Source organism: Pleurodeles waltl, chromosome 11, assembly GCF_031143425.1.
Source record: "Pleurodeles waltl isolate 20211129_DDA chromosome 11, aPleWal1.hap1.20221129, whole genome shotgun sequence".
Classification (NCBI taxonomy): Eukaryota; Metazoa; Chordata; class Amphibia; order Caudata; family Salamandridae; genus Pleurodeles; species Pleurodeles waltl.
This window is the reverse complement of record NC_090450.1, coordinates 232,277,932-232,303,199: the sequence shown is the minus strand read 5'-3', so window position 1 is coordinate 232,303,199 and position 25,268 is coordinate 232,277,932. Positions and strand designations below refer to the sequence as shown.

Sequence of the window (25,268 nt, the reverse complement as noted above, 5' to 3'; positions counted from 1 at the left end):
GAGGTTTAAAACATGCAAAATAAAACAATCTAATCTGACCCATCATATTGAAACTGTGATAATATGCTACTCTTGAACTCTATATTCTAGAAAAAAAGCAATCAACCTTCTGAATTTAAATAAAGTATCTGACATTTTACATTTTTATGATGGGGGTTTGATTATTTTGAAAGTAGAATTAAAGTTAAACCTAATTAACCTAGTTTTTTTGTTTTTCCTTTTATTTTCAGACGGAGAACATTGGTTGCAATTGGTACCCACGACCTGGATACCATCTCAGGCCCATTTACATACACTGCGCTTCCTCCTTCAGATATTAAGTTTAAGCCACTGAACCAAAGCAAAGAGCTCACAGCCCCGGAAATAATGGACCTTTACAGAGTAAGTGTCAATGATTGGCTTGTCTTTTATACATGAAAATAAGTGTGAATAGTAGTGGTTTTCTGCCTTTAAGATAAGAATCTAGCATCATTTAGAGCTTCATGTCAGATCACATTTATTTTAGGTCCAGTGGCATTGTGCATTTATCTGGTTCCACATGTTTGTCTGCACATGAGGCCTTGTTTGCAGTGCATTTACAACCAGCGATGCCAACATGGCAGTTGGAAAGACAAGCTGAAACTCTCTCTAGAAGGGATCCAGTTATTTCCTTCTTGGTATCATCTGTAAAATTGCTCCAAAGTTCCATGTTGCAAAGAGATCATTTCACAGATTATTGTGACTGATGCTTCTTTAATGGGATTGGGAGCAGACGTGGAACCTCTGCAAATTGGGGCATATTGTCTCAAATGAAAGTTACCTATCCTATAAATCTCTGGAGCCCACATTTTTCCATCTGGCTTTTAAGTTATTCCTTCCAGCATTCAAGTCGAGTTCTGTGCTTGTAATTCATACAAAACATTTATACTACCAGAAAATGTAAGGCGGCATGCAATCAAGGTTTCTGTTCCATGAAGCACGGACCGTTAGGAGGTGATTCTTGGGCAGGAGTTTGCAGATCATCAAGCTGACTTACTTCAAAGCCCAGGTGATCCTAATCGCTCTGGGGTGGCCACAGCACTAGTGGTTCACCAACATGCTTTACCTGTCGAAATGGCTACACACGGGGCTCCTATGCAAACCAAGTCTTCTTCACAAGATACAGCAGCAGATCATGTGCCCTTACCTTTTATTGCTGAGGCTGGTGGGTTGTCTCCTGAAGCCATACAATAGTGTCACCTGAACTTCCCCCATAAATGTATGGACATTCTGAAGGGAGCAAAGTATTCATTCACCACAACTTCCTGTGTCTTCTGAAGAAATATTTCAGGCAGTTTATGTACACAACAGTTTTTGACACTACCAAGTGCTATACCCTGCCCTTTCTAGTTGCCCAGCTCAGAGTGTTAGTGCATCTTGCAGGCATTACTGTTAGAGAATATGATCCTTCACACACACTTTTTCTGCTCCCAGTGATTAAGGATCCTTTTAAGGTTATAAATTAAGAATTTCAACGTTAACCAGTCCATTTCATTGCCACCTTTCATTGGAACCCTCCGTTTTCAACATGCACTGCAGCAGCCCTGCATTCACAATATATTAGAGGAATTGTGAAATTCTATGTAAAACAAATGAAAGTCCTTTGATTTAAGCATTTGCTTATCAACCAGCTAACCATTTGTAAGGGTTTAGCAGCTTTAAAGTAATCTGTTTCTAGTTGGGTAACAGAAAGACAAGAAATGTTTGTAAAATGTGTGTATGATAATACAAAAGCTTGCTCTTCCAAGGGTAAAGCTGCAACTTCTAATTTGTTAACAAACATGCCCTATGCAGAGATCTGCTATGCAGACACTTGGCGATATGTCCTCATTTTATGGAGAAGCTGCTGCCTTGACCAAGCTTTCGAAATTGATGCCAAAGTAGGTCAAGCTTTGTTCACAAACAATTGTGGATAGTGTGCATTTTTTCTCGTTCCTTCCACCACTTTTTCAAGGGATGGGCTTGCTACTCTGCTTGCTACTTATGACTATCAATAGGAATCCCCTGAAGGAGAAGATAAATGTACTTACTTGTAAGTCTAATTCCTTTTCATTTAAATCTCCACTGAAGTCCTAAGTAATGTTTTCTCCTTTCTGATGGAAGGAAGAAAGATTTACTGCTTTATAGACTGGATCATACATTTATTTTCAAAAATATATTAGAAAACTGCTATTGACATTGCATGATGGGTTAATGGTAGAGTGTACTTCCTTACAGGTTCTAGGTTTTCCAGCTTCTAAATGCTGCAGTCTATGTAGCTTTTGTCTTTCAGTTTACCCTGTAAAAAGTTTGTGATTTCTTTTCTTCTGTCTTTTAGATACATTTTTTAAGTTTTCTTTAAAGGCCAACATCCAACAGCATCTGTAGACGAGAGAGCATTAACAGTATACTCAACATATACAGTAACAATTTGTTTAACTATAGCCTTAGAACCCGCCGTAGCGGGCTCTACCGGCTATTAAAGGCCCGCTCCCCGCGTTAAATACCCGAGCCGAAGGCAAGGGCATTTAACAAGGGAGAGGGACTTTAATAGCCGGTAGAGCCGCTACGGCGGGTTCTAAGGCTATTAGAACATTCTGCCACTCAGGGCAGAATGTTCTATTAAAAAAAAAAAATGTTCACGGAGCCCGAGGGGATTAAAATCCCCTCGGGCTCCGTGAGGCTTTGTTCACAGCTGTTGCTGTGAACAAAGCGAACATTGGAATGTTGGCGCTGCGGGCTTTTACCGGCCAGTAAAAGCCCGCAGCACTCCATTGTTTTCAATGGAGCCCCAAGCATTCCAATGTTCTACTTTTTCTTAGGAGGATCCACATGGGGTCATTCTTCATATATTCAGCAGGGGTTCCACTTTATGAAAGAACAGTCCCTTCTTCCTGCCTCCCTCCATCGCCAATTAGTGCCGATAACATTTCCCACCAGTCTCCAATGTCCTCAGGGAGTGTCTTATACTTTAATGTCATAGATCTACTAAACACCTCAGCCAACAAACATTATATCTTATCTTGCCTCCAGAGATTCGGGATAGTGCCCAAAGGTTGTAGCCAGTGGACCATTATCCTTCTTTCAGCCAGCAGCAAAGCAGGAGCTACAAATCTGTAATGGCTGTTTCTGTTTTTGGTCTAGTATACAAACCCAGTATGCAGTGCGCCTGGGAGTGGGCAACCACATTCCCCTACGCACATCTTAGGAAGACCTATGTATTATCAGTATTCCTGCAAAAAAAAAAAAAAAATGGGTATGCCCATATCATGTGGAAAAAAAATCAGTGCAATCTTAGCAGCACCTTGGACAATCTACCAACATTGTGGGATATATTTTGTTCAGTATTTGTGATGTATTGTAACGCCTGTTAGACTTTTCATCCTTGGCGTGGTTTTTACTGATTTTAATGTTTTTGTTACTCTGGGCACTTGACCACTGCTAACCAGTGCCGGAGTGCAAGTGCTCCTTTACAAAATGTGTATGTAATTGGCTTATCCATGATTGGCATATTTGATTTATTAGTAAGTCCCTAGTACAGTGCACTAGAGGTGTCTCAGACCTGCCACTGCAGTGTCTGTGTGTGCAATTTTATCTGTAAATTCGACTTTGCAAGTGTACCCACTTGCCAGGCCTAAACCTTCCCTTTTCTTACATGTCGGACACCCCTAAGATAGGCCCTCGGTAGCCCCAAGGGCAGGGTGCAGTGTATGGTTAAGGTAGGACATATAGTAATGTGTTTTATATGTCCTGACAGTGAAATATTGCTAAATTCGTTTTTCACTGTTGCAAGGCCTGTCCCTCTCATAGGTTAACATGGGGGCTACCTTTAAAACTGATTAAAGTGTAGATTCCCTTTGGGAGTGGATGGACATGTGGAGTTTGGGGTCTCTGAACTCACAATCTAAAAATACATATTTTAGTAAAGTTGATTTTAAGATTGGGTGTTTGAAAATGCCACTTTTAGAAAGTGAGCATTTTCTTACTTATACCATTTCTGTGACTCTGCCTGTTTGTTGATTCCCTGTCTGGGTCAGTTTGACAGTTGGGCTGGTTGCACCTCACACTAGACGGTGACACAAAGGGAGCTGGGTTGTAGTCTGCATTTCCTGATGAGCCATCTGTGCTAGGAGGGAGGGGAGGAGTGGTCACTCACACCTGAAAGGGCTATGCCTGCCCTCCCACAATGCTGTCTCCAACCCCCTGGTGAGTGTCTGGGGCCTGACAAGGGCAAGGCAGGATTTCACATTCAAAAGAGACTTTAGTTTGAAGTAGGCCTGCTTCAAAGGAGAAATTGGGTATAAGAAGGGCACCCAAAACCACAGACTTTAGAAACCCTTCTGGAGACAAGAGGAACCTCTGCCTGGAGAAGAGCTGAGGAAGAAGAGCTGCCCTGCCTGTGGCTGTGTTTTGTGGAGCTATCCTGCAGTTGCTGCTTCTGCCAGAGTAAGAGGCCAAAGACTGTGCTTTGTGTGCCTTCCATCTTGAGAAGAAATCTCGAAGGGCTTGATTTAGAGCTTGCCTCCTGTTTGAAGTCTCAGGGACAGCAAAGACTTCTCTCTGCCAGCACCTGGAGTCTCTGGAGAGACTCCTACTCTGCACTGTGGTGCCCATCCAGTTCCTGGGACCCTGAAAGGAGAAGCTGGCAGCCTAAATACAAGGAAATCCATGCACAGAACGCCGTGCGGGGAAAAGATCAGCGTGACTCTGATCTGCGGCTGAAGAAACGATGCGCCGCCGGCTCTGCAGCTGTCAGTCGACGCTTGCAGGAAACACGCCCAAAGAATCGACGCACAGAGCGGGAGAAACGATGCGCAGCATCGCTGACTGAGGCTGGTAGATCACAACCCGCGCTGCGGGGTTTTCGGATCTTCGTGCGGCTGGATTTCCGACTCAAGTACTGCTGGGCGTGGAAAAACAACGCAAGGCCTGCCCGGACCCAAGAGCGCTGACCGAATCGACGCATCCCTCTCCCGCGGAGGGAAGAAACGACACGCCCGACCTGGCGAAAGGAGAAACGACGCACGGTTCCGCTCATGAGTGGAATCAACGCATCGTAAGCCCTTTTTGATGCGCACTCGCCAGTGCGGGGTTATTTTTGACGCACCCAACGTACTTTTTCACGCTGACAGCGTTAGTGTGTGTGTTTAAAACTACTTAAAGACTCTTTTTGCATTTTTATTGATAACCTATTTTTCTAAACCTGTGTTGTGTCATTTTGTAGTGTTTTCATTAAGTTACAGTGTGTTGGTACAAATACTTTACACCTAGCACTCTGAAGTTAACCCTACTGCTCTGCCAAGCTACCAAAGGGGGTAAGCAGGGGTTAGCTGAGGGTGATTCTGTTTTACTCTGACTAGAGTGAGGGTCCTCTCTTGAACAGGGGGTAACCCGACCGGCAATCAAAGACCCCATGTCTAACAAGGCCCATGTAGACTTTTACAATGAGTAAGGTAGTCACATTTATTCTCAAATAAGATCTTTGTAATCCTTAAGCCAAAACTCAAGTTGGGCTGGTAGAGCATTACATTCTTAACTATTACAGACTCAATTTCTTTTAATTAGGTGTAAGTATGGACATTGCAGATGAACCCCAGGTATACTCTAATAAGGTGACTGAATATTTACACAGAAGACATAAAGGGCAGCTTCTTTACACTCTTTTTTAATTATTGAGTCAGAAATATACTTAAATTCATTTTGACCAAAATGAAAAAAATACAATATACAAATAAAGACACTCCTCAATTAATAGCTCTAAAAAGTGAGTAGTGCAAGATTCTCAGTGTTGTTACAAATAATAACGTTGAGCAATACCTTCTCAACAGGGGCATACAATAGTTGTTGTTTTAGATTCTAAGTGTATTGTGCATCAACCTTGGCGGTGTTAAGATACCAATGTCGATCTGCTTCATGTTTCATCCTTTAGTCATGTCAGACAGAAAGAAGCCCGAGATCATCACCATTTTGTTAGCGAGGCCCTAGGTGCCAAGTTACACTATATGCTCCTGTCTGCCCAATGGGCTGTAAATAATGAGGGTATGCCTGCCAGAGCAGTTTTTGCAGTGAGTATTAGGCTAACTCCTACTTATTGGTTCAACCTAGCCTGTAAACGGTCTCAGAAATCCTGAAGGGAAGGTCGCTCCAGATTATATGTTCCCATGACTTTCTTTAGTTGCTACAGCACTGACACAGTTTGCTCTCGTAGGTCATGGGTGAAATCTAACTAGTTTACAATGCAGTCTGAAAAATAGTGAAATGGAACCATCTTTGCACAGTACAGCCCCTGAACAGTGTTTAATTTTTTTTTTAACGAAATTGGTCAGCTTTAATGAAAGTTGGGTTGTTACTTGACTGGCTCCATTTATCTGATATTTCCTAAGCAGGTTTGTGTTGGATATGAGTGTCACATAAATAGAGGAGACCTTGCCTATTTTTGCAGTTTCAGCAATTCAAACGAGATCCAATATGGATCCTAGTTTACAGTGTTGAATAAGCAACAAGGCTTTAAGGTGGCAATATGATTTAAAAAAAAAAAAAAAAAAAAAGCCCCTCAAAATGATAGATAATTTTCTATTTGTACTACATCAAAGGATTTAGTTGATGTTATACTATTGTTGCTACTAAGCTCTCCAGTGTTTGCGATTCCCTCCTCTTGCCAGACTCTGTTTTGTTCCAATAACCCAACAGGGATTCCTGGGTTGTCCCAAAATTGCATCAGTTCATGCAATTTGTGTATTTTAAACATCTTACGTTTTATACAGTATATTCTTAGCGTATTAACAAGTATGTGAACATAGCTGTCTTAGAATATTTTGGATTTCTGAATTTAAATGTAAACCTAAACATTGCATATTATGCAACTCTTTCAACATTCATTGAGTTGCCTATATCAGGTGACCATGCAGGATTAATCAATCTGCAGAGATATGCCTGTAAAGCGCTTATTTAACATTTCTCGACACCTGGTAAAGGCTCACCTCCTCAGAGTAAAATGTGTCCCACTTTTCCTATTAACTCTCTTGGCCATATTATGGATGAGTTTAAAAATGAAGAAACATTTTGAATTTAAACATGGGATTGGAAAATAAAAAAACATTATGATAAGGCAGTATAATTAATTTAGTTAAGATGTCTGCATGATTTCATAGTCTGAATTAGTTCTTAATTTGCACCAGAACTGGGGTGTATTTACACTTGGACAGTTTGCTGAAGATCTGTGCTTGCTTGAATGCTCAAAAATCATAAAGGATGATTAATGCAGGCGTTTCTACATTCTGTTGACAGAATATCAGGGTTTGCCTTAAATAATGAAGAATTCGAATAATTAATTTTATAGGCTGATGTGATTAAACATATGATGGAAAATTGGTTTATGAGATTTAAAGGTCTCTTTGTGTTGGTCCCATCTAGTGTCGGGTATAGAGTCGTGTCATTGGCTTATAGCTTGTTGTTCTTCCCCTCAGCAAGGCAATTATTAATTTGAGGATGCAGAAGAGGCTTAATGAACAAAGCAGACATCAAAGGGATAGTGGACATCTTTGCCTAACTAATTGTCTTAGATTAGGGAGAGTCTGGTCAGTAGGCAGTACTGACCACAATCTCCCTACCCTGAATTCAGGAAACACATGCATCAAACTACAATGAGGACATACACCTGGTGAGATCGGTTCAGTCTTTATGTATTGCATTATGTTCCACAAAAACCTTTAATTCAACAGATTGAATGCTTTCTCGCCTTCCTGAAACTTCACACTTTGTGTGATTGCTTTTGCTTTAATAGCACACTTCTTGCAGTTACAACCCTGTTTGATGTGGATCCGGCACACTCCTAGTCACAGATGACAGACAATTTGCCAAGCTTTTCATAAAGCTATATTAAGGAGCTTGATGGGTCGATAAGCTCTGCATCTTATAGGATCCTTGAGCTGCTCCAGTACAAATACATTTGGGATATTGGCCTTGGTCCCATATTTGATTGAAAAGTATCAACTGATGTGGAATAAGCAAGTCAGAATGTATTATACATTTCTCACTGCTAGAACTGTCTGGACCTGACTGTTTTCCATTGGGCAGATCCTAAAGCGGAATACCTCCTTTCAGGGGATGTGCAGTAGATTTGTACTAACCTTGGCTAATAACTGATCTTCAAAAAAAACTATTGCATTTGTTCTGTGAGAGGCTAGAGCTGCTCTGTCTATCCCACAAAACAGAGCTGATAAAGCACGAAAGCTACTTTTTACAGTACTGAAGCTCATATCTTCTCTTTGACGCTTCTTTTGTAGAGATTTCTGTTTTAGTTTTCTTATCTTTTACCTGTCAATCCAGAAACTGCCTGACTTTTCTTCCTTCTTTGTATACCTGCTGTGTATATAAAGCAGAGTGTAGTAATCCTCTTTGATCGAGCAATGTGCAACTTTCATCTCAAATGTTATACATTCTATCTTAGCTGCAGCTCTTAACTAGCTCCCTTAAGATTTCTTGTTTGGGTAGTGGTCCCTAAAAATTACCTAAGGATAGATTTAAAAAAAAAAAAAAAACAGACCCTGTATCTCAATTTCAGTTTCCACAGGACACCTATGAGAAAAATAAGTGGGCATAATTACAAAATTACTACCTATGCTCCCATTAATAACAACAACAAAAATCCAATCTGGTTTCAGTTCCATTTCTGGAGCTATTATAGCTATATTGGCTTCTCGTAGAATGTCTCTCGCTATATATCTTCTAGTTTATAATCCTGCACCAGTTCCTGAGGCGGACAGGTCACTCCTCTTTTGATGGACATTTTAGCTTCCCTCAGGAGTTTGAAGAATCAAAGTTTGTCAAAGAGATGTAAATGTTCTCTTGTGTGATAATCATTTGGGGGAAGCTATTAGTTTGATTTTAAGCTGCATTGAAGCTTCTGTCTCAACAGAAGTGAAGCCATAGTATGACACCAGAGTCAAAGAAGTGTTATCAAGAGAAATGTTTTTTTAAAGTTAGCTCTTGATATTTTTGTGAGTGACCTCTCCCGAGATAATGCGAATGAGTGTTCCTTAATCTGTTTCACATTCATTTCTGATTATAGTTTCATTCTCATAGCTTGACTCTCCAGTTCACTAGTGTCTATTGATTTTGTGGATTTATATAAAGCACAACACTTTGATACACTTTCCAGGAAATAGGTTGAGTAACCCTTAGGCCATGGTGCTTCCATGAATAGTTTTCTGCCATGTAGGCCAATCTCTCTCGCCTTGAACCGAGGTAGTGTCTTATTAGCTATCAGGAGAGGAACATGTATGTCTATTTAACATGTCAGGCCAGCATAACCCTTCCAAAACGCAGTAGCAAGCTCATTATAAGATGAAGGTCTCTTACCAGCCTCCCTGGATCAAGCTCTTAAGGTTTACTGTGCGTGAGCAGATTCATACCAAAATAAGATTATCTTGGATAATGGGCAGAGATGAAATACTTCCAAATTGATGCAATATAATAAATTATAAAATAATTTAGGGAGGAGTAGTGGAATAACAGTTAGAGAAAACACAGTAATAGAAGTGACTGAGCTTAAAGAGTACGACTGTCAAGACGATGAAAAAGCCAGGAAAATGTTTTGTCAATGAGTCCATCCATTCCTTGTTAGTGGGTGGGATTGTCGTTTTCCATCTCCTGAGAAGGTTTGCTACTACACGATTTGTGCAAAAAGCCTTTTCTTTTCATTATTTATCCCCATAATGTAGTTCCATGTACTGTCATGTAGGATCGGCAGTTCTGGTGAAGGGTTGCTGTTTAGACCACTTTTGTTAGTAATAATGCACCCAATTTAATTTCGGTATGACTGTACATTTGTATGGAATGAGGATGTGAAATATATCACCTTGTGCTTGTTTGCAGCACCAGCTCTGTAATGTGAGTGACATTTTAGCTCTCTGTAGCAAGCAAAGAGGCTAGTGCCCATCTTGCAAAATTTGAAAGAACTAAATGAGGAGAGCTTTGCTAGGGACTTTCACAGTTGCCAGTAGCTTTGTCCAGTGCTCCTCAGTGTATGTTTTTTGTAGCATGGTTGCCATTTGTAACTTAGAAGGCATTTGTTTCCTTGCACCAGTTTATTATTTTCCACCCATGATGTAAATTTAAATTCTTGTTAGAAAATGTAAATTTAAATTTTCTGTTTCCACATACCATTACTGTGGTTTCATCTAGAATTGTTTATTAACAGTTCTTTTATCAGTAATCCATCTTCCATTGTAATCTAACAGTCTGCTTCAAATATTAAACACCCCACATGCCTGTCACCAAGTTTTGCAGAAAGGAAATTGGCCACTCTGGTGGAATTTGGTAGATCTCCAATAGGTAGGCTAAATAATAATGGGGCTAAGAGATAGCCCTGCTTACGGCCATTCTTAATCTGTTTTTTCCTAGAGAGTTTCCCATAACAAGGTGTCATGCTTTAGCCCAAATTTCACAAGGAAGCAGATGGGTTCTTGACCGAGAATAAGAAAAGCCTCTCTCCTGGAAGCTTCCCATATGAAAAAGTCTGATTAATATTAGAATTATGGCACTTGAATGTGGCTTATTTGTTTAGATTCTTGATATAGCCCATCAAGACCCTTGGTATAGAGTGGTGGAGTGATCTATAGAGAAATGACAGAAGTAAGATTGATGCAAGCAAAAGACTAGGTCATAGAAATAGGAATAAAGATAGTATCTTTGTAATACAGGTTTGGGAGTCTCAATATGTTATAGAGGTACATATTGTGAAAGGTCTTTTAAAATATGTTGTTTTAGATCCCTTTTCAAAATAAAGATTTAGCTGCCTTGTCGGATATGTGCCCATATCCTTATTGCATTTTTAGTATGAGTATAACTGTTCAAGGGCAACAACTTTTTGTATCTGAGTGTTCAAATTGTGCATAGCTTCTTTTCTAAAAGGTCTCAATTTAGCAGAATGCTGAAGATGTTCAGGTAGATACTAGATGATGCTTGTGTTAGCATAGAATGATGATCAACACCTTTCTAATGACTAGGGGTGGGCTCAACTGGCAGAAAGCGATGAGTTTTGCCACTCTGTGCTCCGCTTGGAGCGTGGATTTCTGCAACACCTCCACCAACTGCCACGTGGTGGAGTTTACTGGCACCCACCCCTAGTCAGTCTGCACGTGCAGCAGCTCGGCAGTCAATGATGAGCTTGTCCGCCTTACAGGCAGCCGTTGTGCAACCGTTGCTCAGAGAATGACCCTGGGGACTTCTTCTGAGGAGGCCCAGGCCGTGGGAAAACAGGGCCAGCTTTCTCATAGAGGGCCCACTCCTAAGCTTTGCTTTCTCCATGCGAAATCTTCCTTGCATATCAAGATTCTCTTCACATTATAGCAAGACTATTTTTACACTAATCAAACCAAGCCATGCTGAAAAATGTATACGGATCATTTACTCTACTTTTTTACCTTTTGCTGAGCTCTTTTATGTCCATTGACAGTGTACAGGAAACAAAAAGACTTTGCACTTTCAGGCCACGTTGTGGCACTTGATTACAGCTGATACCATTCCCCCTATCCCCCTGTGAGATTTTTTAATTAGATTTCACTTGATAAAGCATGAATTGGCAAGGTTGATTAACTCTACAAGGGTTGCTGAGACTTGAGTCTCTGTGTACCACGATGTGCTAGTAAAGCGGTCATTGCTGAAATCTACTAACTTGGCCTGTGTTGTGAAATGTTTGGTATCCCCTTTAGATTGTGTATCCCTTCATCTTCGCCAGTCTTTGGAGGTCGGCCCTATTGGACAGCTCGGATGACTGCACTGCAGCCCCGCCCTCCGAAGGAGAGTCTAACTTCAATCCTTCTTCGGTGTTGGCAAGTAGTTACTGACTCACTGACAGCTGTAGTGCTCCTGCAGCACTTTGGACCCCACCTTCACAAGAGAGAGGCGAGTTGTAAGTCCTGCCTGGGCCACTCCAGCCAAACCCCTGAGCTCCTGCATGCGCTTTGCGATGCTTCCTCCCCTTACACATCCCTTGGATGCCAAGAGACCCCCGTTTGGAAAGAGACACTGCTTGTCGTTCAGCTGACACATCACAGTAAGCTCTGAGCTCTTCCTGTTGTCTTAGACCCAGTGTGACTGAACCCTCACAGTTCCCTCCATTCACCCACCCATGTGCCCACCTGTTGTAGCTGCTGCTGTCCAGGGCCGCCTATGAGGGGGATCCCAAGGCCAGATATGCAGAGCCCCTGAAGAATGCTGGACCTCACTCAGGGTGGGAACTTGAACATCGCCCAGCTGCAGGCCAGGCTCTGGGCCATGGGCACGACCGTGGAGGCAGATACCAAGTAGGTAATGCTGGAAGGAGACTGGCTGCCTTTTAAGGTACAGGACCCCTAGAACATATCTTCCAAGTGATCCGACTGTTTTCTGGCCTCCAAAACTAGTCTGAGTTTCTTTACCCAACTTTGACCCTTTGCATACTGGGACTTGTAGTCACACATCTACGGGTGGGTGGAACTCCACAGAATCTCGTGGAGTAAAACTCTGCAAGTTCCCCCACCACTCGTACTAATGACACTGGAAAATGCAGCTAATGCTGGTGATCCTTGGCAGCTATGACCTGATGCTGTTACATTTATTAACCTAATAGAGGAAGTTTGGTTTGTTGATTTTGAGACTAATTCAAGCATGAAATAGTATGAGCTGAACTTGTCTCTATAACTGGCAAATGAATGGACATAATTAACTGCAGCTATAAACTGTCTAGTGTAGCAGTACTCTGTCCAGAAGCTTGACTTCAGACATAGCATAGAATCTGTGTATTTGTAAAGGATAACTTGTCCCTTAGATACTTTAAACCTTAATAGTGGAAATGCATCATTGCCCAACTCAATAATACTAATTTTAACCTTGAGTGGATGAAAGGTTGAGTAGATCTGCTTGGATTCAGACCTGTGAACAACTGAGCAAAAACGGGTCCTTTCAGTGGGCCTGTTAGTCCATGGAGCAACCGTTCCAACGTAGAAAAAAAAGAAAAATGTTTAAACTTAACAAACAACATCCGTACATTAGTTTCGGAAGCATCCGGTACATCGAGTCATTCAGCATCATGAAAGCCCAGTACTGCTAATTCTTCATCAGGTTCTGCCCAGGATTGCCCAATAAACCACACCCCTCCCCACGACCGCAATCACAGATCTCACATACAAAGAATTTGGTTAAATCACATCTGTTGAACAGCACTAACAATATTAAAGGAGGTGTCCACACGAAGGTAGGAACTGTCAGTTATTGTACTGCCTGGTGGTCAGTGAAATGTTCTCTGAGCTGTCGGTTTGTGCCTGTGCAAAGTGATAGCACAGAGCCATCATTCCACCTTGAAGTGCAGGGAAACATATTGGCATGTACTCAGTGCAGATTCACTTTTCAGAAGCTGTCAGGTGTGTTAAAAATTGATAACGTAGTAATGAGATCAATGATATACGTTTGAAGAAGGCATCCTTACCATCTACTTGGAGTCAAGTGTATTCAAGGTGAATGAATACCTTTCAGCTATCTGCATCGTTTTGCTCTCTTATTGTATGTGCATCGTAGCAAGGTAAGTACTAAAAATGCTGCTACTGCCAATTTTGTCAGGCATGACAGAAGAAATACAGTTGTACCACAAAACACAAGTGAACATCCTGTTGTAATACAGAATAGCTTGGTAGGAGGGCATGATTTTTCCAGTCTGTTTGCTACTAGCTTTATAATGGCAGTGACAACCTGGACATTTGATCAAGCTGCTGTGTCATCTCTGACAGATGGATAATAGACACAATTTAAACTGATCACCCTGTAGAATGTGTCACCAAATTGCCAACTTCTCCACAAAATCATAATCAACCACACTTCCCACAGTACGAATTATTAGCCATATTACTGATGCATGTTATAGTTAAGGTTCCATAAAATCAGAGGAACTAGAAATTCAAGGGTTTTTGTTGTCAAGAAGAAATGTGGGGTTGTGACCCTTTTTGGATCCTAACATATTTAGAACAGGCATTCAAGATGTTCACTTTGATGATCCCTAAACCAAGCATAATACCTGAATTTCAGTTGACCAGCAGATCCATGTTTCTACTGTTGTTTACAAAAATAACTAGGAACACTTGTTGTAAAAGGCCAACGCTTTTAACTTAGACCCCGAATTTTGATTGCTGTTTGTCACAGAGTGCTGAGAACCCTTTGCCCATCTGTGCAAGCCTTAATCCCAAGAATTCAGAATCTGGAGGTGTGATCCTAACAAGGAAATTATTTACTTGTTTTTAGATATTAAATATAGACTTCGGAGCAGTTTTTTATTCACCAACATATGTGAAAAGACAACCTGAACAAATTGTCAGTGAGGCGAAGCTGACTCGCATTATGTGTAGCCTAGCTTCTCTCCATTATATCCCTTTCCTTAAAACGGCACCAAACTATTGCATCAGGCATTTACACTCCACACATACTCATAGCCCTAGTGAATTACAGAACCTAAAACTATGCTGTTGCAAAGTTCTTAAGATAACTACTAATTCTTTTTCCACAGGAACATCCCCTTGCATGATTCTTAAAACACAAAATCACATGATTAAACAGCCATGTGTTATCCTATCTAACTAGCTATATCCTCTTTTTCTCTATTGTTCTGCGTTTTTCCTGCTTTCTTGGGTTTGAGCCTGCGTCTCGCTAGCAAGACTGCTGTGTTCAGTAAAGGGCTTAGAACCCACCTGTCACTCACCATTTGTTGGTTTGCGTGGCACTCTTTTTTAATTAGTGCCTGTCCGCTGCTCCCGACGTGATCGAGGTACTATTTGTTCTTTTTAACTCCTAGTGCCCAGCAAAAAGAAGGCTTGTAACTGTCAACAACGTGCCCACCAGGACAAACAACATTGCAAAACTTTAAACTTTATTTTTTTAAGCTAACTTTCATTTATTTTGCCAAGAAGTCTTTTCTCACTTTCCACTCATATTTTCTTTTCTTTTTACTCGTGGGCACTGTTATCAAAAGATGACAATGAACTTGTTCTAAATATGCGAGACCTATTGCATTTGAAATATCGTCTTGATAGTCATCCTCCTTAACCTCAGTCACTTCCATTCCTGTGTCTTCTTTAAATGTGATTCCACTACTCCTCCACTCATTATTTTACATCAATTTGGAAGTATTTTATCTCTGCCTAATCTCCAAGATAATCGTATTTCCAGTCCCTTTTGTCACATTTCTGCATGAATTAAACTGAACCGGACCTGTTTGGTTCCTCCTTTGTAACTTCACCTTTAAAAGATATGTCGTTCCTACTTGACATTTGTTTTCGCTATTAGAATCTCTCTTTAAAATAACCTACTCTTTTATTCCACATTCACAGCCATGAATTTCTGAACCTTTCAGTCCACCCACAATGTATTTAGCTTGCTAAACAATCTTACAATAAGAATGATGACGAGCATATCACTTTATTAACAGTAAATCTGTGGGCAGTTAACATCTCTTATTCGGAGTTCTTTAATTTTTTTTCTTTTGAACAATGACAGTTTGTTTTGTCCCGCTAACGATTGTTAATTTGCTCAACATGTTCTTCTGTGCCTTATCTCATTCTGCAAAATAACTGTTCCACCTCTGCGGATTTAAAAACAAATAAATAATAATAATAATTTCTTTAGCTCTCAGCAGTTCAGTTACTTATAAACAACTTCTTGAGTGGTGTTAACAGAAAGGTGCTCACTGGTAAACTTAAGTGTTTCCAATTTCAGCAAATGATTAATAAAAAATATATTGAAAATGCTCAACGGGCAGTCAACTCTTACACTGGACTTCTTAAGTTTCTCACACCTGTTCTTTGCAGTAGCTACACTGGTGTTGTGCCAAAATATTGTGGGCTAAACACCACAGTTATACTGTGCCAATATTCGCTCCAAACATTTGTCACTGCGAAATTAATTATAGTAAATCAGCTGTGACGCAATATTGGACCAATATTATTATCATGATATAGCTGCATATCTATATTTCAGCTGCACTTTTTGTGAAACAGCAGTGCTGTATTTATTCTTGTATGTTTAATAATCCTAAATCTACCCTTGCCTTTTTATATATTTCTTTATTGGCATTTCGAAACACATTATACGACACGTGCAGTGTAATTTTTGATGCATCCCTGAACAACAAATGTGGATATATATTGGTATCATACACTGGTGTAACAATAGTGCAGATTCACATGTAACAGATCTCTAGTAGGCGGAATGATGGTCTTTCATATCTGCCACATATCAACTTGAGAGTGTCGTAAATATCCCCGAAAAAGAAACATACAGATATTACAAAGTATAAACAGTATAAACACAATTGTACTAAACGGTATAAGATATCCATCCCACCCTCTCAACCCCACTTGGCTTCCGTTCAATCACCTTATTGCTCAGCAAGGGTTTTTACTACTGTTTACAATTCTGCTGTCAACAGGGAGCATTGTGAATGTAGTTGTTCACTCATGCTCAGGTGCACTTATTGTTTCTTTTAAGGCCACTAGTTCGGACCGGGTCTGCCCAGGGGGCTAAAGTCATGCTTGAGTTTTTGCTCCCCAGGCTAGCAGGGCCTCTGCCGCCTTTGCATCTCTGTGCATTCTTCTCATTTGTGTCTTTTCCGCCTATGCTGACTCGATTAAGTCTCTTTTCCAGGCCTCGGCCGTCGGGGACTCAACCAGCTTATCACTATATGTCATGTTGTCACAGTAAGCCTTCTCAGTGTCTTTTTTGGGTTGTCGAGATCTTCTGATCGTCATTTAACATGTAGAGTAGTAGGTAGGAGTTCATCTCCATGGGTTCTGTCCAAGGTTTTGGTATCATTATAATTATGAATTGTCCTAGAATCCCGGAGGTGGCCTCTCTCCAGGGTCTTAGTATAGACTGGTAATAATTTATCAACCAGACTGTCTGAAAAGAGTTTGTAAAATGCTGCAGGGAGCCTGTCACCCTCCCGGCACCTTAGCGGTTCTCGACCAAGTCACTGCGTTAAGCAGTTACTGTTCATTCAGTGGGGGCCCCTGATAGGAGAGGGTCGTGGCAGCGGCAGTTCCAACAAGCATGTGCACAACGAGCAAAATATGGTTTTGCTTGGGGTCTCCCTATACACCTCCCGCAAATGGGATGCAAAGGTGCTATTAATTGCCTGCTACTTGTGCAGTGCTTTGCCCTGCTGGTCTCTTACCTCCAAAATGGGGTGTATTTCAGTCTCTGATCGTATCAGTCGTGCTAAGAGGCATCACGCCTTGTCCCCGTCCATGTACAGTGGTGGTGCTCCATTTTTCGTGTGCATTTTTCAAGTTGGTCCTATATATGTCATATACCCTATGTCGCTGTCAGAGAGAGAGAGAGTCCTATATAGGTCATATACCCTGTGTTGCTGAGAGAGAGAGATGGAGATGAGATATATATAGGTATATGTATATGTTCGATGGCATGTGTAGCTGCAGATACACATGCTGTGCATTATCCTGCCATCTAGTGTTGGGCTCGGAGTGTTACAAGTTGTTTTTCTTCGAAGAAGTCTTTTCGAGTCACGAGACCAAGGGACTCCTCCCTTTCGGCTCCATTGCACATGGACGTCGACTCCATCTTAGATTGTTTTCTTTCCGCCATCGGGTTCGGACGTCTTCCTCTTCGCTCCGTATTTCGGTTCGGAAAAGATAGTTATCCATCGGAAAATTCAACAGTATTGTTGGCGCTCGGTACCGGGTTAGTGCTAGCACATCGACACCGAAGAAAGAAGAGCTCCGGCGGCCCTTCGGGGCTTCCAATCCTCGGCGGGGCCTGGTCGGCCCAACCGCGTCCATCATCAAACCTCATGGACCGGACCCCCGTCCGCTTCTGCCCCAACTGCCACGCAAAGTATGCTTATACAGACCAACACTTGGTCTGTAATCTGTGTTTGTCCCCCTAACAGAAAGAGGATACTTGCGAGGCCTGTCGGGCATTTTGATCCAAGAAAACACTGCGGGATCGAAGAGCTCGAAGACTTCAGATGGCGTTGACACCGGCCGGTCACACCGACGTCGAAGAAGAGGAGAGATTCTCCATTCGAGATTCGGACTCGGACGAGTCAGAGAGTGAGCAGCCGAAGACGCAGCAAACCGTGAGTAAACCAGCCCTGGAAAAAACTCACTCGAAAATAATAAAGGCCAAGGGGGCGCCACCGCCAACAGGCCATGGCTTAACCCGAAAACACAGTGACCAAACATCAGCACCGAAAAAGGCCTCCCAGCAGCTGAAGACATCCGACTCCGGTCGAGATACCGGCTCCTAACAGACTCGGCACCGAGATACCGGCTCCGATCAGACTCGGCACCGAGAGTTCGGCACCCCAAAAGTCAAAAAGGTTTCCTCAGAGCCAAAAAAGACTGTCAAAGATTTTGGTGCCGAAACATGCAGCCTCGGAGCCGAAGCAAAGCTCCTATACAGAGGAACAAGGCCTTTCCTCACAAATGCAAGGTCACAGATTTGAACAAGAACTGGGCATAGGAGAGCCAGACCATACCCAGAGGAGGCTCCATATACAAAAAGACACGGGGAAAATCAGAACTCTTCCTCCAATAAAGATGAAGCGGAAGCTCGCATTCCAAGATGCGGAAATGCAGTGAAAAGCAAAAGAAAAAACACCACCATAGAAGATGACTTCTTGTTCAACACCCTGTCATCTACGCACAGCCAATACCAAAGCTTGCCAATGCTGCCAGGCAAGTTAAAACACGGCAAACAGGTGTTTCAGGACCCAGTCAAAGGCAGAGCCATCATGCCTAGGGTGGAGAAGAAATATAAGCCTCCCCCTACTGACCCTTTGTTCATCACACAACAGTTAACTCCTGATTTGGTGGTGGTAGGAGCAGCCCGGAAAAGGGCAAACTCACAAACTTCCGCCCGACAAATAAAGTCGGAAATTCGATGCAGCAGGCAAGAGGGTGGCAGCGCAGGCAGCCAATCAATGGCGAATTGCCAATTCTCAAGCTCTACTGGCAAGATACGACAGGGCACATTGGGATGAAATGCAACATCTCATTCAACACCTTCCCAAAGAGTTCCAGAAACGTGCCCAACAGGTTGTCGAGGAGGGCCAAACTATGTCCAACAACCAAATAAGGTCGGCTATGGACTCCGCAGACAGGGCGGCCAGGACAGTAAACACGACTGTAACCATTCGGAGACACGCGTGGCTACAGACCTCGGATTTAAGCCAGAAATCCAGCAGGCTGTGCTGAATATGCCTTTCAACGAACAACAATTGTTTGGGCCGGAGGTGGATACAACGATAATAAAACTGAAGAAAGACACGGACACGGCCAAAGCCATGGGCGCGCTCTACTCCCCACAGAGCAGAGGCACTTTTAGGAAGCTGCACTTTAGAGGGGGTTTCGGGCCCAAACCACAGAGCCTTCCACCTCACAAGTCAGACCCACATATCAGGGGCAATATCAGAGAGGAGGTTTTCGCGGACAATATAGAGGCGGAAGGTTCCCTAAAACAAGAGGGAAATTCCAAAGCCCAAAAACCCCACAAACCAAACAGTGACTTCAACGTCACAAACCCCCACCACACAACACCAGTGGGGGGGAGACTCACAGATTATTACCACAACTGGGAACACATAACTACGGACGTGTGGGTCCTAGCCATTATCCAACATGGTTATTGCATAGAATTCCTACATTTGCCACCAGATGTGCCTCCAAGAGCACACAACATGTCCAAACAACACTTAGATCTGTTACAACTAGAAGTCCAAGCGTTGTTACAAAAAGAAGCAATAGAACTAGTACCCAACCATCAAAAAGGAACAGGTGTTTACTCCCTGTATTTCCTAATTCCAAAAAAGGACAAAACACTGAGACCCATATTAGACCTCAGAACACTGAATCTTTACATCAAATCAGATCACTTTCACATGGTGACACTTCAATACGTGATTCCCTTGCTCAAACAACAGGACTACATGTCAACATTAGATCTCAAAGATGCTTATTTCCACATACCCATACATCCTTCACACAGGAAATACTTGGTTTGTAATCCAAGGCGTGCATTACCAATTCAAAGTGTTACCGTTCGGCATAACAACAGCCCCAAGGGTATTCACAAAATGCCTTGCAGTAGTAGCTGCTCACATTAGGAGGCAGCACATGCACGTATTCCCTTACTTAGACGATTGGTTAATAAATCCAGCAGTCAGCAACAGTGTCTTCTACACACAAAATATGTCATAGAAACCCTTCACAAACTAGGGTTCTCTATAAACTACCAAAAATTACATCTACAACCGTGTCAAATACAACAATACTTAGGAGCAACAATCAACACACAAAAAGGGATTGCCACTCCAAGTCTACAAAGGCTACAAACATTACAAAATGTAATACTAAACATGCACCCAAACCAACACTATCAAGTGAGGTTTGTAATGAAACTCCTAGGCATGATGTCTTCATGCATAGCCATTGTCCCAAACGCAAGACTACACATGCGTCCCTTACAGCAATGCCTAGCAACACAATGGACACAAGCACAGGGTCAACTTCAAGATCTAGTGTTGATAGACCGCCAAACACACTCCTCGCTTCAATGGTGGAATCCTATAAATTTAAACCAAGGGCGGCGATTCCAAGACCCAGTGCCTCAATACGTGATCACAACAGATGCTTCCATGATAGGGTGGGGAGCACACCTCAACCAGCACAGTATACAGGGACAATGGGACGTTCAACAAAGGCAACTGCATATAAATCATTTAGAGCTGTTAGCATGTTTCTAGCATTGAAAGCATTTCAACCGGTAATAGCCCACAAACACATTCTTGTCAAAACAGACAACATGACAACAATGTATTACCTAAACAAACAAGGAGGGACACACTCATCACAACTGTGTCTCTTAGCACAAAAGATTTGGCATTGGGCGATTCACAATCACATTCGCCTAATAGCACAGTACATCCCAGGGATTCAAAACCAGTTAGCCGACAATCTCAGTTGAGATCACCAACAAACACACGAATGGGAAATTCATCCCCAGATACTACAAACTTACTTTCGAAGCTGGGGAACACCACAAATAGACCTATTCGCAACAAAAGAAAACGCAAAATGCCAAAGTTTTGCGTCCAGGTATCCACACCCTGTGTCAAAGGGCAATGCGTTGTGGATGAATTGGCCAGGGATATTTGCTTACGCTTTTCCCCCTCTCCCACTCCTTCCTTATCTAATAAACAAACTCAAACTAATATTAATAGCACCAACCTGGGCCCGTCAGCCATGGCATACAACACTACTGGATCTATCGGTAGTTCCTCATATCAAACTACCAAACAGACCAGATCTGTTAACTCAACACAAACAACAGATCAGACACCCGAATCCGGCATCGCTCAATCTAGCAATCTGGCTCCTGAAATCTTAGAATTTGGACATTTAGACCTTACACAAGAATGTATGGAGATCATTAAACAAGCTAGAAAACCTGCTACAAGACATTGTTACGCAAACAAATGGAAAAGATTTGTTTATTACTGCCATAATAATCAAATTCAACCACTACATGCTTCTGCAAAAAACACTGTAGGCTATTTATTACACTTACAAAAATCAAAACTAGCATTTTCTTCTATCAAAATACATCTCACAGCAATATCTGCCTACCTGCAGATTACACATTCAACATCACTCTTTAGAATCCCAGTCATCAAAGCATTTATGGACGGTTTAAAAAGAATCATACCCCCAAGAACACCACCCTCGTGGAACCTCGTTCCCTCGTGGAACCTCAATATTGTATTAACACGACTCATGGATTCACCATTTGAACCCATGCGCTCTTGTGACATGCAATACTTAATGTGGAAAGTAGCCTTCCTAATAGCTATCACATCTCTTAGAAGGGTAAGCGAAATACAAGCATTCACTATACAAGAACCCTTTTTACAAATACATAAACATAAAGTGGTGATCCGTACAAATCCAAAGTTCTTACCAAAAGTTATATCACCGTTCCACCTAAACCAAACAGTGGAACTCCCAGTCTTTTTTCCAAAACCATACTCAGTAGCCGAAAGAGCCTTACATACATTAGACATCAAGAGAGCACTAATGTATTACATTGATAGAATAAAACAATTTCGCAAGACAAAACAATTGTTTGTAGCCTTCCAAAAACCTCATGCTGGAAATCCAGTATCCAAACAAGGCATTGCCAGATGGATAGTGAAATGTATTCAGACCTGCTATATTAAAGCAAAAAGAGATCTGCCTATTACGCCAAAGGTGCACTCCACTAGGAAGAAAGGCGCCACAATGGCCTTTCTAGGAAATATACCTATGACAGAAATCTGTAAGGAAGCCACATGGTCTACGCCTCATACATTCACAAAACATTATTGTGTAGATGTGTTAACAACACAACAAGCCACAGTAGGACAGGCTGTATTACGAACATTATTTCAGACAACTTCAACTCCTGCAGGCTAAGCCACCGCTTTTGGGGAGATAACTGCTTACTAGTCTATGCAAAGCATGTGTATCTGCAGCTCCACATGCCATAGAACGGAAAATGTCACTTACCCAGTGTACATCTGTTCGTGGCATGAGACGCTGCAGATTCACATGCACCCTCCCGCCTCCCCAGGAGCCTGTAGCCATTATAAGTTGATGAAACTTGTAAATTTGTAAATATATACTACTCTTTATACACATTATGTACATACATACTCACTCCATTGCATGGGCACTTTTACTATATACACAACTCCTACCTTAACCTCTGCGGGGAAAACAATCTAAGATGGAGTCGACGCCCATGCGCAATGCAGCCGAAAGGGAGGAGTCCCTTGGTCTCGTGACTCAAAGACTTCTTCAAAGAAAAACAACTTGTAACACTCCGAGCCCAACACTAGATGGCAGGATAATGCACAGCATGTGAATCTGCAGCGTCTCATGCCACAAACAGATGTACACTGGGAAAGTGACATTTTCCATATATATATATATATATATATATATATATATATGTATGTATGTATATATATATATATATATATATATATATATATATATATATATATATATATATGTATATGTTCAAAATATTGGGAGAGGACCTTTGTGAATGTAGCCCTCTACACTTACCTTGATGCTATTTTGATATTACAACATTATGATCATGATATATACACACACGTCGATTTTTTTTTTTTTTTTTTTTTTTTTTTTTTTACCACAATACTGTGACAAGCAGCTGCTACACTCATGAAGTGTGCATGTCTAGTTACATTTTTTTCATTCTCTATACACTTTTCTACCCACTCACACATTTGTCCATCCATTCCTAATGCACCGGTACCTCTCTTTACCTTTATTAAACGTTCTAAGTAAGTCAAACCCCTTCTCATCCCTCCAAGCTACATACTTGCAGCCTCTCAATAAATAGATCTGATTCTTCTGATATTTTATCTCTAGCCTTCTGGTAAGGTTGCAAAGCCTTTTCCACTTTACGCTCTGGTCTTCCTTCTATCAATATGATGACAACTTATATTAATGGTTCAATATGCACCTGTGCCTTTAAATGCCTTCACTGCATCCTGAACACTCATCACTACTGACCCACTCTTTATCTGGCCATACTCTGTTTGACACACTAATGGCTTTGTTGATACTTGCCTGACATTTCTTCACTCAGGGACATGTTCAGTTTCACCGTGCTTGTTTTGCAGTTGGCATAGATTTACTATTATTAGGAATTGGTTTACTATTCTTAAACCCACTTCTATGAACCTTGAGGATATACATATGTATATATGTATCTTCAAGGTATGTATATGTCTAGTTAAAACTAGTAAATCTGTAATTAGCTATATATGCTAACTTTGATCGTGGTAGTCTATATTCTGCAGTTGATATTTTGCAGGTTATTTGTGACTTCAATATTCTGATATACAACCTTTAACCAGTAACTCCACATACAGTATGTTTCACGCTTTTACCTAGACCAAGACCAAATACTTCTAAAAATGACAGTTTCTGATACTCTTTGCACACTGCAGAAAAAAACAGTGTTGATATTAAAAGGGTCATCTTCATGTGTACTCTGTTTTTTCTTAGTTGTGTTTGCACAACATTTATAAACATTTAGATTAAAAAAGGGGTCATGTTCATTGTATTTTGAATTACATTTCTTCTTCACAACGAAGCAAGACAACATCTCCAACACGGTTAGACTGTAGACTACCAGAAGAATGGCAATGATTGTAGCATTCTTGACCCACATTTCTCCACAAATGTGGTGACATACAAGCCACACCAAAATTTCAGAAGCCTGTATATGAAGTTCAGACCTGAACTCCGAGCGTGATATATAATGCTCTACAGCCTGCTCTATTAAAGGGAGTGTTTTTCCTGCTTTATACAGGGAGTGCAGAATTATTAGGCAAATGAGTATTTTGACCACATCATCCTCTTTATGCATGTTGTCTTACTCCAAGCTGTATAGGCTCGAAAGCCTACTACCAATTAAGCATATTAGGTGATGTGCATCTCTGTAATGAGAAGGGGTGTGGTCTAATGACATCAACACCCTATATCAGGTGTGCATAATTATTAGGCAACTTCCTTTCCTTTGGCAAAATGGGTCAAAAGAAGGACTTGACAGGCTCAGAAAAGTCAAAAATAGTGAGATATCTTGCAGAGGGATGCAGCACTCTTAAAATTGCAAAGCTTCTGAAGCGTGATCATCGAACAATGAAGCGTTTCATTCAAAATAGTCAACAGGGTCGCAAGAAGCGTGTGGAAAAACCAAGGTGCAAAATAACTGCCCATGAACTGAGAAAAGTCAAGCGTGCAGCTGCCACGATGCCACCAGTTTGGCCATATTTCAGAGCTGCAACATCACTGGAGTGCCCAAAAGCACAAGGTGTGCAATACTCAGAGACCTGGCCAAGGTGAGAAAGGCTGAAAGACGACCACCACTGAACAAGACACACAAGCTGAAACGTCAAGACTGGGCCAAGAAATATCTCAAGACTGATTTTCTAAGGTTTTATGGACTGATGAAATGAGAGTGAGTCTTGATGGGCCAGATGGATGGGCCCGTGGCTGGATTGGTAAAGGGCAGAGAGCTCCAGTCCGACTCAGACGCCAGCAAGGTGGAGGTGGAGTACTGGTTTGGGCTGGTATCATCAAAGATGAGCTTGTGGGGCCTTTTCGGGTTGAGGATGGAGTCAAGCTCAACTCCCAGTCCTACTGCCAGTT

The 25,268-nt window shown here is 41.6% G+C and overlaps 1 protein-coding gene across 1 annotated transcript in view; it reads left to right on the top strand.

The window, feature by feature from the left end:
- Nucleotides 1-25,268, top strand: part of FARSB (phenylalanyl-tRNA synthetase subunit beta) — a 326,792-nt gene that overhangs the window by 75,014 nt on the left and 226,510 nt on the right. Inside the window, exon 6 of the mRNA XM_069213466.1 lies at nucleotides 231-381. Coding sequence (XP_069069567.1) covers nucleotides 231-381 — 151 coding nt within the window. The remainder of the gene's footprint in view (nucleotides 1-230; nucleotides 382-25,268) is intronic.